This window comes from Ailuropoda melanoleuca, chromosome 10 (genome assembly GCF_002007445.2).
Source record: "Ailuropoda melanoleuca isolate Jingjing chromosome 10, ASM200744v2, whole genome shotgun sequence".
Classification (NCBI taxonomy): Eukaryota; Metazoa; Chordata; class Mammalia; order Carnivora; family Ursidae; genus Ailuropoda; species Ailuropoda melanoleuca.
This window is the reverse complement of record NC_048227.1, coordinates 99928881-99943976: the sequence shown is the minus strand read 5'-3', so window position 1 is coordinate 99943976 and position 15096 is coordinate 99928881. Positions and strand designations below refer to the sequence as shown.

The following is a 15096-nucleotide window of genomic DNA, read 5'->3' as shown; positions in this document are numbered from 1 at the left end:
TTAGATGAGGCGCCTGCCTGCTCCCTTTTTTCCACTTGATCGCTGCTCTGTGCTGCCTGATAGAGATGGGCCTTTTTAAAGCCAAGGCACTTTCTTTCCTTTAATAAAAGTTTCCTTTGCCTCCATCCTCTCTTGTCACGGATTTCTCATTCTGGGTCCCCACATGTCATGACAACTCTTAACCGTACACACGAGTAGCTGTGAAAAGTGCCACACGCTGATGCTTACTCACTGGAATCCCCCTGGATCCACACCAGAAACCCACAGAGCCGTGCTCATGGGCCTCGCAGGGACCAACACCTGCTGGCCAGACCCAGAGGTGGTACATGCGGTCAGTCCGTGGGCCTTTCTATGCCGCCTGCAGACGCACAACGACAGGAAAAGATACACAACGTGGCTATTAAATATTAGAATTTGAGGAAAACAGCACAGTATCTAAAAATCTGGGACCAAGAGATAAAATACTGGTATTATAGGCAACATCGTTTCTACAGATTTCTTATGCAGATATGGAATTGTCAATTTATGTATTACAATACTATGCCATTCTCTGAAGGCTTTAAAAATTCACTGCATCTGTAATTATACTAAATCACAAATGCTTTTTTTTGGGTGGTAAAACTTAAGATTTCTAAATTCTTGGCATAAAACTACTTTTAGGGGCTCCTGGGTGGCTCAGCCAGTTAAGCGTCCAACTCTTTATTTCAGCTCAGATCATGATCTCAGGGTTATGAGATCGGGCTCCGCACTGGGTGTGGAGTCTGCTTAAGATTCTGCCTCTCCCTCTGTCCCTTGCCCCCCATTTCTTTCTCCTCCTAAAAAAAAACAAAAAAATAAAAACACTACTTTTAAAATTGACAGAAGGCTAAAGCATCGCATTATGCTGAAGAACTTAAAGAAATGCAAGGCTTCTGACTGAAATCTCTATGTTCTAAGATGGACAGGTGATACTTTACGTGGCTTCGTGACTTTTATTTAGAGGTCCTAGGCCGGCCCCGGGGGGAGAGGCAGCAGCCGTGTTCTCAGCGCTGTGCCGCTGAGCAGAGTACGGCTAGGAATGGAAGCTGGCCACGGGCAAAGTGACACTCACAGAGCTGATTACAGAGGGGTCTGGTGGCCCAAGCCTAGGTCACATGGGGCCTCTGATATGGGGGTCATTCTGAGAGTGCAGGATACGGACTGTGGAAACAAGGACAGGAGGGAAGATGTTCTGGACCATCTGCTCATGGATTTTTTATCAATTCTTTTATTTCAGACTTAAGTCAGTGTTCAGCAAGTACGTCTTTGAAATGTATGTTTTCCACACATTTTATCTTCCTTTCCTTGTCACTTTCAAATACTACATTTTTAAAAGATCTATTTCTTTATTTGAGGGAGAGTGAGAGAGAGCAGGAGCGGGGGGAGGAACAGAGGAGAGGGAGAAGCAGACTCCCTGCTGAGTTGGGAGCCCAATGGGGGGCTCGATCCCAGGACCCCGAGATCATGACCTGAGCCAAAGGCAGACGCTTAACTGACTGAGCCATCCAGGCGCCCTTCAAATATCTTAAGCATAGCATTCATGTGTTGCTGAAGCCCAGATTCTACTGTACTAGCTAACATCCCCCACTCCATGTCTGTTAGCCAATGCAGACGCCACTTACTTAGGAGATGGGAATATTATCTGGGTAATGACAAAACTTCCCATAGCCAATCTGTTCTTAATCGGCCATTTTCTTGGAAAATAGGGTTAGTTAGTAGTAATAGATATTTCAAATAATGAGATGATGAAAAAGTTGGATATTGGACAATTTCAGAATTATGTTCTAATATTTATATGGCACAATTTCTGTGCACAATGGACTAAAATCAGACAGGGTCTACATATGCAGAGGTCTGGTTTAGATTGACACAGTTTACGACTACTATTTCAGGTTCTATTTTTAAGGGAAAAGAAAGCAAAATAATCTGTTACAATGGAATCTCTTTCAGGAGAAAGAGAAATAGAATGACCCCATAAATTGTGAAATACAAAGGCACGAAGATGGCTCCCAGCCCACAGAAGGAAAGGTCATATAAGTAATCAATTTCAGAACTTACTTTTCTTGAGTTCCTGTTCAGTCTAAGCAAACTGGAAGCTCTTTAATTTGGTCAGCATTTACTGAGTGTGTTCTGACTTGCCAGGCATTATGCTTGGCACCAGGGAAAAAAAGGAAGCAGTGCTCACTGCCTTTGACGGGCCCCTGGGCCACCTGGAGGACCACGGAGGGACAGTTGGACTCTCTGTCGCATGGATGGATCAGGAGGAGTTTACCAGGCTAGCAAGGGGTGGGATGGACAGTCCAGGCAAAAGGAATTCAGCTCTAGGATCAAAGAGCTGACATAAAATCACAATCAATAGTACTAAAACATGGACTACTGACCTAGTTCCCTTTACTTCTTTTTTTAAAGAAATTTTATATATATATATATTTTAATTTAAATTCAATTAGCCAACATATAGTACATCATTAGTTTCAGATGTGGAGTTCAATCATTTATCAGTTGGGTGTAAAACCCAGTGCTCATCACAACACGTGCCATCCTTGATGCCCGTCACCCAGTTACCCCATTCCCCTCCCACTCCCTTCCAGCAACATTCAGTTTTTTTCCTATAGTTAGGAGCCTCTCATGGTTTTTCCCTCTCTCATGACTTCCCATTCAGTTTTCCCTCCCTTCCCCTATGATCCTCTGCGCTGTTGCTTACATTCCAAATGAGTGAAACCATACGATAATTGTCTTTCTCTGACTGACTTGTTTCGCTCAGCATAATACCCTCCGGTCCCAACCACGTCGATGTAAACCGTAAGTCTTCATCCTTTCTGATGGCCGAGTAATATTCCATTGCATATATGAACCACATCTTTATCAATTCGTCTGTATGGAGGTTCCTCAAGAAGTTAAAAACAGAGCCACCTTACAACCCAGCAATTGCACTACTAGGTATTTACCCCAAAGATACAAAGGTAGTGATCTGAAGGGGCACCTGCACCCCAATGTTTATGCAGCGGTGTCCACGATAGCCAAACTGTGGAAAGCTGAGATGTCCCTCTATCTTTTTCTAATAAAAGGCACTGATGCCACATTAAAAAAACACCAAAACTATACACTGAGGTTCAGCTCTCAAAAAATATGAGTTTTTGTCTTTTTTCAAGTAGAATTTAAATGACATGATTCTTGGATTTTTGTGTGAAACAGACTTAAAGGAACAATTGTGAAACTAGGAATTCTATTAATATCTGAGTTAGGCCTGAGAATATAGCAGTTATTTTATCACAAGAATTTTCTTCCTGTGACATTATAATTTCAACTGAATCACAACCTATTTATAGAAAGGTCAAAAAAATGGCAATATGCTGCCCTAAAGAAATGAGCTATTTATCCATAACATTTCTTATGACCAACACATACACAGACCCAACTCCTTCCAAAACATGCCCTCGGGACACCTCGAGGGAGGTGCTAAGCTGTCCTGGACACAGTTGGGTGTCTCCATATTCTAGAAACACTTTCTTGCGGGGCTTCCAGGACACGATACTCTCCCACGTTTTCCACTTACACCACCGGCTGTTCCTTTCCCTATTCACAGTCTCTACACTTCTCAGCACCCTAGGGTTCAGTCCTCAGAATTCCTCTCTCAGTATTTCTCAACTTTGGCTACACACGAGAATCACCTAGAGAGCTTTTAAAAAAGTACTGGCGGAGGACCGCAGTCAGCCTTGTGAACTCAGGGCAGCTCTGGGGCTGGGCCTCGCACCCGTCCTCTCCCACGATGTTCTGTCAGCCAGTGCTGGGAACCACTGACCTTCATTCATTTCCCAGGTCAGCAGTTCCCAGACCAGCAGCTTCAGCACCAACTAGGAACTTGCTGGAAATGCAAATTCTCCAGCCCTACCCCAAACCTACTGAATTGGGTGTGGGGCCCAGTCACCCGCTTTCCCAAGCCCTCGAGGTGACTTTGATGCAGGCTAGGTGTCCCAGGTAATGTCATCTAGAACCCTGATGACTCACAAACTTCCTTCTGCAGCTGAGATCTCTGCTCAGAATCCAGATTCTTCTTAGAACCAGCTGCCTATTCAAAATCTCCCTTTGGATGCCTAATAAATATTTCAAATGTCACATGTTCAAAACCAAACTCGTGATTCCCCCTTCAAAAACTTGTTTCTCCTTTGTCTGCCACTCTACAGAATCTGACCTTAGGGGTCAAAACTCTTCTGCCCCCTTCTGCTATGCACACACCCAGACATGACCAACCTCCCATAGGCTACTGAAGTAGCCTCCTGGCCAGTCTCCCCATTTCCACCCTTGCCCCCTACAGTCCACTCAGCAGCCAGAATGATCCTTTTAAAGCCTATATTGGATCGTGCCATTCTCTGCCTTCTCCACATGCCATGTGTGTTCCAGTCAGACTTTAAATTCCTAAATCCTAATCATAACCTACAAGCCCTTTATAAGCTGGCCCTTGGTTACTCTCTTAATCTAACTGCCTACTCATTCTGTCCCCATCTCCCCCTCTTTACTGTGCCCCAGCCCCAGTGACTTCCCTGTGTCTCCCCTGCCCAGCACACCACACACACTACTGATTCAGGGCCTGCATGCTTGCTCGTGGCTCTGCGGGGATACCTCTCTCCCAGACATTTGCATGGCTTGCTTTTGCCCTTCGTTCACTGAGCTTCTAAGAGACACCTTCCCCAATCACTGCTATCTAAAACGAGCAACCTGATTTTCCCCCTCACAATACCTGACAATAAATTATATACTTCTTTGCTCACTTCCCAGCTTTCCCACTAAAATTTAAGTTTCATGAGGACAGGGCCCTTCGTCATTCATGTTCCGTGCATTTTCCCCAGTTCATAGAAACATGTCCACAGCAGAATATGTATTCAGTACTTGGCTGAATTAATGAATGAAAGAGAATGATAGACAAGGACGGAAGGAAAATGAGCAACTGGGCCAGCTGGCCTTCCTCAGGAAATCACCTGATTTATCCAATAGCAGAAGTACAACATGCTACTTTTCAAAAAGCCACCCAATGAATTAATACATTTGGCATCCTCAGCAAGGTCACATTCTTGGCATTCAGCTATATGCATGTAATGTAGTTTGCAAGTACAAACTCCTATGTCACTTTCTGTTTGGAAGGGAGAATATCAACATTAACAATCCCTGGTTATATCATTTATAAACATGCAGATGTGAATTATTAAAGATTAATGCATTTTAGGATTGGTGTCGGCATTCCGTTTGTCTCATGCTGAAACCAATTCTGTTCTTCATTAGTCAATGACAACCCATATCACCCTGTTATGGAAGAGAAATCAAAGGTGCAGGGGTGTGAGCTGAGAGTAAGTGATGAAACTGATTAGTAAGGGACTTAACGGCTATAATCAATCAACATATCATCATAATCCTGGCTCCAGGTCTATTAGAACATAGAGAAATAAACATAACACCCACTGTAAAAGCGGTTTTGTTCTCTTCACAACTGGTATCTATCTATTCCCTTTAGAAAATACAGTAACAGATCAGAAGTTCGTGAAATCAGCTTTTAGGACATCTCGACTTATACGTACTACTCATTTTATCACCATTTTCCAAAATTTGTAGTCGAATGATTTGTGAAACTTTTACTTCCAGGCTGAAACTGGTTCACAGAAGCTTTGTTACCCTCCCTTCCGATCCCTCGCTCGCTCCCCGTGAAGACAGAGAACACCGCAGGTCAACGCCAACGGCATTTTGACAGTCACAGCACACGGTTGATTCAAGGAGCAACAACACTCAGTTAAGCACAAGTTTAGAGGGCTGACAGTCTATTCAGCTCAAGAACTGAAATCGAACGGTCAACAAGGCGATTGAAGTGCTTCTTCCATGAACAGTGTAAAAAAAAAAAAATAATGGAGAAGTGGGCGTGGACTGCTGGATCAGCCACGTAAACACATTAGTCACCGCTAATCGTACAGAGCGGGAAGGAGACACAAGCATTACCCTGGTGACACAGGCTTTCCTATGTTTTCATTTGCAGAAGGCCAAAGAAAGGGAATGGAAACCGAGGAGAGTTTGAACTGAACTGCATAACTTAATTTTAACTGAGAGGGGGAGCAAAACCACCTGGAAATGTGTATTTTGAGAAAATCTTAATGTTCTCTTATTTCTGAATGTGGGAGAAGGAGCGGAAAAGGTTTAATTTGAAATTTATTGGAATGGAAGAATTGACAAAATTTCTCCTTTCAAAAAAAAGAAGAAATATTCATTCCTCAACTACCAGAATACCGGACTTGGGTCAGGAGGGGCCTCAAAAGGAAAAAGGTAGCTTCAAATGCAAGGATCTGGCTGCAGGTCAGCAGTGGGGAGCCTGACCTCTAGAAACAGCAGGAGAAGAACATCCTCGAAGTGCTGGGTCTCTATAACCTGGCTCTTGGTCTGAATTTTAAATTAGTACCCTAAAGGGGAAGGCTCTAGTATCTAAGCCACACAGAGATACACTCACACGTCTCTCAAAGACAAAATATATTGTTGCTTTCTTCAGCGTGGCTAAGCATCATTTGGGATGGATGTGAAATTACTGTTTTGTAGAACATACAAATAGTTTACTTTTTGTAAGGGAAAAAAAACACTGGCTGAAGTTCTCCATGGTTTGTAGAACTCCTGAATTGATGTTTTCCAGGCTGCCACAGATAAAAACATGGATATATCAATGGCATTTTGTGTTTAAGAATTTTTTCCCCACTTGGCTTGCCAATAAGCAGCATGCATCTTCCCTGCAACAAGCTGTTGCAGGATTTCTACTTCAAGAGCAGCCAACAAGGAGCACTTGAGAGATGTTTTAAAATAAGATTACCAGGTAGGGTGACTATGCACACTTGCAAGTAAAAAATGTGTCATTCCTGGCAGTGCTGTCTCTGAGATGCTCCTGAAGAGACCGTGACAGGAAACTGGTTTAGAACCAGTTACAGAGAGTGAAATAAACTCACAGTTTTACCCTGCGTTTAGAACCACTTACACAGAGTGAAATAAACTCACAGTTTTACCCTGCGTCTAGAACCACTTACACAGAGTGAAATAAACTCACAGTTTTACCCTGTGTTTAGAAGCACTTACACAGAGTGAAATAAACTCACAATTTTACCCTGAGTTTTAAGCAAAGATAAACTGAAAAGTGGAAAATTTCTTTATTTAGGATGGGTTAAGCTTTCAGCCCTAAGAGTTCTAAAAATCCAAGGGGAATGGATTAAAAAAAAATTGAGAGATATGGCTTGCACCCTCGGTGTTCATTTTATAGGTACTAATCTTGACAAATTAGACCAGGAACTATCATTTCCTCTCACTAAAATCCTTCCTGTTCACTCCAGCCTATGACTAACTCCTAAATGCAATTCATTTTTCTCTTTCCCATTATAGCATCCTTCCAGAATCTGCTTGTCTGAATGTCAAATTAAGCAGGAAAATTAGTTTTTTGACCAGAGTACCTTCTTGTTTGTATCTGCAGCTCTATTAGCTCCCACAGACTTGGCTACGTGGAGGGTAGAAACAGGTAAGCACGTACTTAGGATATACCCCAGTGCTGCCCCTAAAGAGTCATTTCCCATATGTAATCAAATATGTGCCACCCTTTTTGGACTTCATTCTTTTAGTATCTGAGATTTTCCTGAGGGGTCCAAAGTCATCAGGACTAGCTGGTATGCTGGATGCACTGCTCACCACCCAGGAACTGACATGATCGTGCTTCAGAGAATCAGGCTTAGCTGTAAAGTAACTTTAAGAGAGTGGAAGGGCTATCTCTGGCAACCCAATTCTACAGGCTCTCAAAACCTGTGATCCTTTTCGAAGGACAGCAACTGAAGGTATTTGCCGGGTCTGAGTCTGCACAGGTCAAGGGGCATGGAGTGCCGGGGGCGGGTGCACCTGGGGGAGGCTCCCCGGAAGCAGCTGTGTCCCTGGGGACCCTGTGCAGGGGTGCGCCCAGGGAAACGCTCCAGTTAACTGTAGAGGGAGGGAAAGGAGAGCTTCCAGAGGAGGGAGGCACGAAGCAAAAGGTCGAGTGATGAGGATGGTTCTTGAAAGATTAATGAAAGACTTCGCTCCACCTTGCCCTCCTCCTTCCTGGCCTCTCAGCTCTTAACAGCCCTGACCCACAGCCTCTCCAGTGCGTGCTATCTCCCTCTGTCCCCCCCCCCACCTCCCCTCCGCTCCGGCCGGCAGTCAAGCTGCTGAGGGGCGATGTGGGAGGCGAGACCTCAAACAGCAAGGCACATAAAACTTAAAAAGAGAGAGTTTTACTTTCATATACGATGAAACTTTATCTCTGTTGATGATAGCCAGGAGGATGGGGTCTTTGATTAGTCTTATAACAAACACCTAGGATGAAGCAAGGAGGAATGGCCATGAAAACAAACATCTATTCATCATGATGCTAACGTGCATACCTAGACTTGTATCTTTGGTCCTAGCCTACTATAATCAACAGCCCTTCTGCCGTCAGATGAAAGGGTCTTAATGCCACCTAAAATTGGACTTGGTGCAGATGCCAAGTGCTTAAAAAACAAAAAAGGATGAGGAAAATCTATTCAGGGATTTACAGTTACTATCCTTAGATCTCTGTTAGCAAAACCAATGAATATTCTCAGCAGTCTGAATATTTAAAGTTTTTATAAACAAAAACGTTTATCAGCCTATGAACAGTTAATTTTTGCCTGCCCATCACCACTCCCCACTGTATGTTCACCCTACTTAATATTTAAACACTGTTGCTGCTTATAGCACATGGAGGAAAAAGCTGACAAAAGCCTTTGGCCAATAAAATAAAAATAAAAAAAAACTTGGGCTTATTTACATTTTTGCTTTGTTAGTAAACTGGCATGGTTGGCTCTGGAGGCAAGACAAGTGAAATTAACACCCACTAAATCTTCTGGCAACAGCAATGCATTCTGATGTTGTGCTGTGTCAGCTTTGCGACGTGTTAGGACGAGTGAGGCCCAGTGTAAGACCTACACAATACATTCAAGACCCAATAGTTTATTTTCCTAAAACCAAGGTAAATAACTCTAGGATGTGAGCCAGTAAGCAGCAAAAGTACAACGGGATCATTTATTAGAAGGGAAACCACATGTCTAACATCAGACCTTTCAAATCAATTGCACCCGACATTAGATTTGCCTGATTTAAATGTGTATCTACATGCACACTACCAATTAGAAAGATGAAGATATTTCATTTCTGTCGCTAAATATAAATACACCAATACAAAGAGGAGGGAGAAATGAAAACAAAAAGTAAAAACAAGAAAATGTATCACAGCACTGGCGAACGTCTAACGCACGCATTCTGGTTCTCCAATGCTTGTTTACGCTGAACGACCAGGGCTGGGGTTCTTTACTGTCTAACTATAGACTGCTGTTGTGAGGAGCCCAGTAATGTGCAAACAAAGGGAGGATCCATGTGGCTACTTACCACAGAAAATCTCCATCCTGCTTTTCAAAGGAACACAGGAAGGAAAAGCCCCGCTGAGCTAGGGGTGTGCCAGGGCCAACCCGGTGCCAGCGTGCATCACAGTAGTTGTTCCCATGACACTCACAATGTTTGTGAGGCAGCAGGACAGGAGGACAAATTTGCAGTGGGTGGAGAAACGGTTTAACGGGCAAGAAACAGATTCAGCCATTTGGGATGCTTTCCTGGGCTTTTGTTTATCTACCTCGGTGATAGTTCTCATTAGCTGTCAATTTCATTTACCAGGACAGAGATGGAGAAAAAGGACTGCTCTTTTTCCACGAACCCTGGGAGGCAACAGTAGGAAGAAGCCCCTACAACAGTTTGGCTTTTACCTCATCACGGCTATCGGTTACACACCAGCTGCGCGCTTAACAATGACTTGCCAGAGAGACAATGATTGAAAGAGTCAATGTGTGACACATGGAGAGGGAGTAGCAAGCTAGAGCGGCAGGTAACGGGAGAGAAGTGAGGTCAGAAGAAACAAGTTAGTGCTGGGAACGAGAGGAAGGGGGGGGGAAGAACGCACAAGATTACAGACAGAAAAATAAACAGGGGGGGTGGGTGGGTGGAAATTCCACACAGATGTTCCCAAAGCAGCAGCTGGAGTCTCCTGCCCTGGGCGGGACACCAGGCTATCGCCACCTGGTATCTGTACATCACCAGGGCAGACTCAGAAGCAAATGGCGGTAGCCTGCACATCAGCTTAGGATCCGATGGATGGAGTCACAAAACTTCAACATGAGGACTAGGGATGGGAAAAGGAGAAGGTGAGACTACTAAACGGGCCTAATTATTCTCTAAGGGAAGGTATCTTTGTATTTGGTTAAATAAAAAAAGATCAGTCAACTTTATGACCATCTTTAAAACATCATTCTATTACCTATGACCAAGTTCACATAAATACATTAAAAAAAGAAAAACAAACAAACAAGGGCATAGAGGCTAGGTGGAGGCAAAGAGAAGACCAAATTTTTTTTTCAACAAAACCTGCATGATTTTTAACAAATCCTCTTCAGATCACAACATCTAAGGTTTATGATGAGGACCTATCAAAAACTGATGTTGAATGTCTCTTGGCTTAACTTTGGGAACAGAGGAGGAGAAACAGGTAGTATCTGGACGCAAGCCATGGAGGACGACCACGAAGAGGTCCAGGCAAGCATGCGGATAGATGTGTGGCTCCTCTGTATGAATTAAAAAGGGGCGCCCCTTCCCACAGGAGAGCAGCCTGAATTTCACTCTCATTTACCCCTCTGGCCCATGTCCTTGTCCAGTGAGCAACCTGCTTGACTGCACCTGGCCACGAAGAGGATGGTACTGGTCAGTCAGTTGATGCTGTCTCGACACATGCAGAAATGTGAGAAGTAACCCTGGATTTTAAACTACCTCTGTTGTAAAAGTTTATGTTAAGCCTGCCTGCCCATCACATCACACAACAATTTGCCCATGATCTAAATGAAGCAAGGGTATAGATTCTTCCCCTTGTCTTCTGGTCTCCCCTTGGCCTTCTCAGACCCAAGAAGATCAACCACTAACCTATCCTTTCTTTTTCAAGTCAGAAGAAACATGGATTCAACTTCGTGAAGATACAGTATGCTTTCACGGCTGGCTCGAAGGCAGTCCTACTGAGTGACCTCAGTAAACACAGCAAATCATCACTGGAAACCACATGTGCGTCTTCTGAACTGTGCGAGAGCAGCACTGGAGTAAGGTCAGAAGACTCGCTGCCAACACCACCGGCGCTGCTCGGGGCAGGACTCGGGGGCAAGCCTCCAGGTCTCAGGTAACGATAACCGTAACCGCCAGGGCGGTTAACACGCACCGAGTGCAGACCCTGTGCCTGCTTCCTGTGCAGCAACACGTTTCAACTTCACAGGAACCCTAAGAGACACGGTTATCATCTTTACAGATGCAGAAACTGAGGCACGGAGAGGCTCGGAGGCCTGTCCAAGGTTACACGACAAGAAAGCGCCAGTACACTGAGGAGGTGAGATCAGATGATTATGAAAGTCCATCCCGCTGAAATGTTATTCGTGATTCCACCCTGGAGAAGAGTGAACAGGTGCCGAAACTGCAGAGCAGAGTCCCCGGGAGGTCATTCCTCTTACCATAACACGAAGATGAAAGACACGTTCCGTGTGCCCTGCTGTGTACAATTCCGTGACTCGTAGCTTCGTGCTCAGCACACCTGGTTACGGATCTACTTGGAGAGCTTTCCTCCCCCCAGAAGTGGAAGTTCCGCTGTGTCCTCTCTTGCCTGTGCCAGGTGGGTGCAGAGGAGCTGCCCGGAGTGTATGGTGAAATGAAAACGGAGGCCCTGGGCAGCTCGCATTTCTGACCCAAGTTTAAAAACAAACTGGACGCTTTAAACAACATTTCCAAGAAATCTGAGGGCTTTCTACTAAAAACTTACTTTCCCAGGAAGCGGGCAGAGAGAATCGTATTCAGGCCCCGACCTGCAGTGACTGTAAGGAACAGGCCTCGTTTGAGATGGGGTCATCAGAAGCGTCACCCGTTGACCAACCTAACCCTGCGTGTGACAGGACGAAGAGCAGAGCCTGAAGCCAGTGCCGCCTGCGAGCTACTCCTGCGCAAAGTGCTATCGTGTGTCCCATGGGAGCGCTTTTCTTGGGGTATGTGTTCTAAACCGCATCAAAACCCAAACAGTGAGCAAGAAGCTTCGCAATCCCCATCGGCAAGATAACGTATGTATGCAAATCATCAGACTGTGAATTACCCATGTCAGGAACTTTCAATGAAAAACTACAATATCTTTATACCTCAGAAAAGTTTTCATTGAAGTTACTAAGAAAAGCCCTTTTGATCCACTTTAGAAAGCAATGCGTTCTTGCTCGACAAATACAATATCTTACACTTGACTTTCCAATGTTTAGGTAGGTGATGCTTCAAAAACCATCTCATAACCAAAAACTGTCCAAGGAATTCTGAAATTGAGACTATTCATAGCTTTAAAAACGTTAAAAAGAGATAAATCCAAGTTTTACTACAATCTCTGTGAGGACAAACATATTTTTGAAAGAAAGGTTAACATCAAAATGCCTTCATCAAAATGTGTTAACTTAATGCTGTTATTTAAAATACGGATGAATCTTAGAAACAGAATATTTAGTTAAAAAAATAAATTCTAGGAGACCATTTACAGTACAAATGGGTAGCCACGGTTTCTGTTGTGCCAAGAACCTTCCTAGTTTATGCCTGTTGTTCCGTCATTATTAATAGCAACCCTTCCCTGCCCCCAAAGTGTCTCAGCTCGGTTGAAAAATGATATAGTCATTCTAAGTATGTTTCTATAAATACGTTTCTATAAAACTCAAAACTAAATAAAACTAATGATATATATACTCTATGAGTTTTTGTAATAATATTCTTCAGAAAACCCCAAAAAGAACCATTAAAACAGTATTCAGAGAGTATTTGAGGCAGGGGAGAGGAAGAAGCCTGAAGATAAGGGAGGAACACACAGGCAGACACAACGACACATCCTCCACTCCTGCAGTTGGGCTCACGAGCATTCTTTGATCTTTGACAGTTATGTCTCACGACTAGTACATTCTATACATTCCTATCTATGTGTCTTTATACACAAAACATTCCATCATGAGCATTTTTTAAATATAAAAGAAATAAAATGGTAAGAAGGGATAAAACTACTATCCATGCTTTCAAGAGAACAAAGTAAACTATCAGAAAATTTATCAGTGATTTAATATTAGTTCTAATAGGTTAGTAAGAGGCACTTTCTGGCAGCCACCTAGATCGTGTTAGCAAAAGTTACAAGGGAAAAAATTACATTTAGTTTACTGATACAAGAAATGGGTGATGCTGACATAAGAAAGCTAGACGCGACAAACCAACAAAAAGACAAATAAGCCTACATACACAACAAAGGAAGTACAAGACCCAGAAGCAGTACGACCACTGAAATACGAATGCAAGAGTGAAATGGAACATGAACTCCTCGTATCAAAATCAGAAGGTCTGTTTCTTTCAGTAACAAGGATTCGAATGTGTGCAGGCCAAGTAAAATGCAGGTACACGAAACACAGGCTATAAAGTATCTCGTGGCATAAAGTAAACAGAACCATACAACCTAAGGCCAGTCCTTGCGCACAGTCTCACCTCAGGGCACACACCTACAGAGAATCTTAGTGAACAGAATCATTACAAATATGCTGAGAACAAATAATTTCCTAGCATGAGGTAAATGTCCAAACCAAAAATATCAAAGTAATTGGTGATTTTATTGAGTGTTCACATTCATGAGTTGAGTATCTTTAGGAACTGGAACTCTCAAATGCTTTGGTGACAATTCACACAGTTATGCTTCTAACTTGTGGTTCCATCACCTGGTTTTTCAATAGTGAGAAGCAGTGGAATGTACGCTGCTCTTGATGAACACGAGAACTATCTTTACTACAGAGTAAAATAGTAATTATTGAGAAATGAATACCTGGAATACTTGCAGGAGAAATCGGGCCAGATCGTGACTGGTTGCTGCCCACAGGAGAGCCGACGGGAGAAGGCGATGGGCCCCCGGGGATGCTGGAGAGATGTGGGGATGCGTGCGGAGAGAAAGGTGACTGAGCCGGGTTGCTCTGATCCCCTTGGCTGCTCGTGGACCCAGACGCACTGACTGCTGAGCTTAGAGTTGCCTCCGTTCCCGTGGGGAGGTCATCGATGGAGCCAGACAGGTCCTGAGAAAAAAAGAAAGAAACACCATATATTTATGGAGTAACATATTTGGACCCATACCTGACCAAAAAACTATTTAAAAATCGTAACAATGCCCTTTTCATCAGAGATGGCTTTTCTAGATAATACGCAAAAATCAAAGCGTGGCCACTTGTTATTAGAAGACTTTCAGGAGGTCTCTCGTGAGTTGAACCCGAATATGTTCTGGCCCCCAAAACTAAATAAAGTTGTACCTTTCTTTCATAAAGTCATCTGATAGCTTTCCTTTAAGCTGCCAGCACCTAGCCCAACACACCTGTTCAAAGAGTCACAGAAACAGCACTTGAGGTGGTGACTTACCATCTGAATGGAATGGTGGCTTCAACATGAAAACTACTGTTCTGGATCCTTCTACTTAGAGTCAACATTGAAGGACTGTTTGAATTTCAAACTATAATATTCTAATGGAATAGCAAATATTGATTTATTTGAGAGAGTGAGCTTGCAGAGCGAGGGGCAGAGGGAGAGGCAGAGAGAGAATCTCAAGCAGACTCTGCACTGAGCACAGAGCCTGACGTTGGGCCTCATCTCACGACACTGACATGAAATCAAGAGTCGGGCTCTCAACCGACTGAGCACCCAGATGATCCACAGAGCAGCAAAATTTTAACGAAACCTTGTGGTGAGAAATTCTTGCATTCAAAGTAACTGTAAGTGACTTTATAATAAAATAGTGGTATGTATAGTTTTGTATGATATTGTGAAAATAAATCCCTTTGAGGTTATGTTGGCAGAAATGAGTCCTAATGTTATATCTTACTTTTTTATACCAATTTTAAGCTAAACAATTTTTAGTGCCAACTAATTTGTTCAGAACACCCTGTAAGGCAGTTATTAAAATCA

At 43.4% G+C, this 15096-nt stretch overlaps 1 protein-coding gene across 6 annotated transcripts in view; it reads right to left on the bottom strand.

Moving 5' to 3' along the window:
- Positions 1–15096, bottom strand: part of ARID1B (AT-rich interaction domain 1B) — a 383300-nt gene that overhangs the window by 113145 nt on the left and 255059 nt on the right. For all 6 annotated transcript variants that reach the window (XM_034669369.1, XM_034669370.1, XM_034669374.1 and 3 more), the window contains one exon: positions 13973–14216. In XM_034669369.1, the coding sequence (XP_034525260.1) occupies positions 13973–14216 (244 nt within the window). The remainder of the gene's footprint in view (positions 1–13972; positions 14217–15096) is intronic.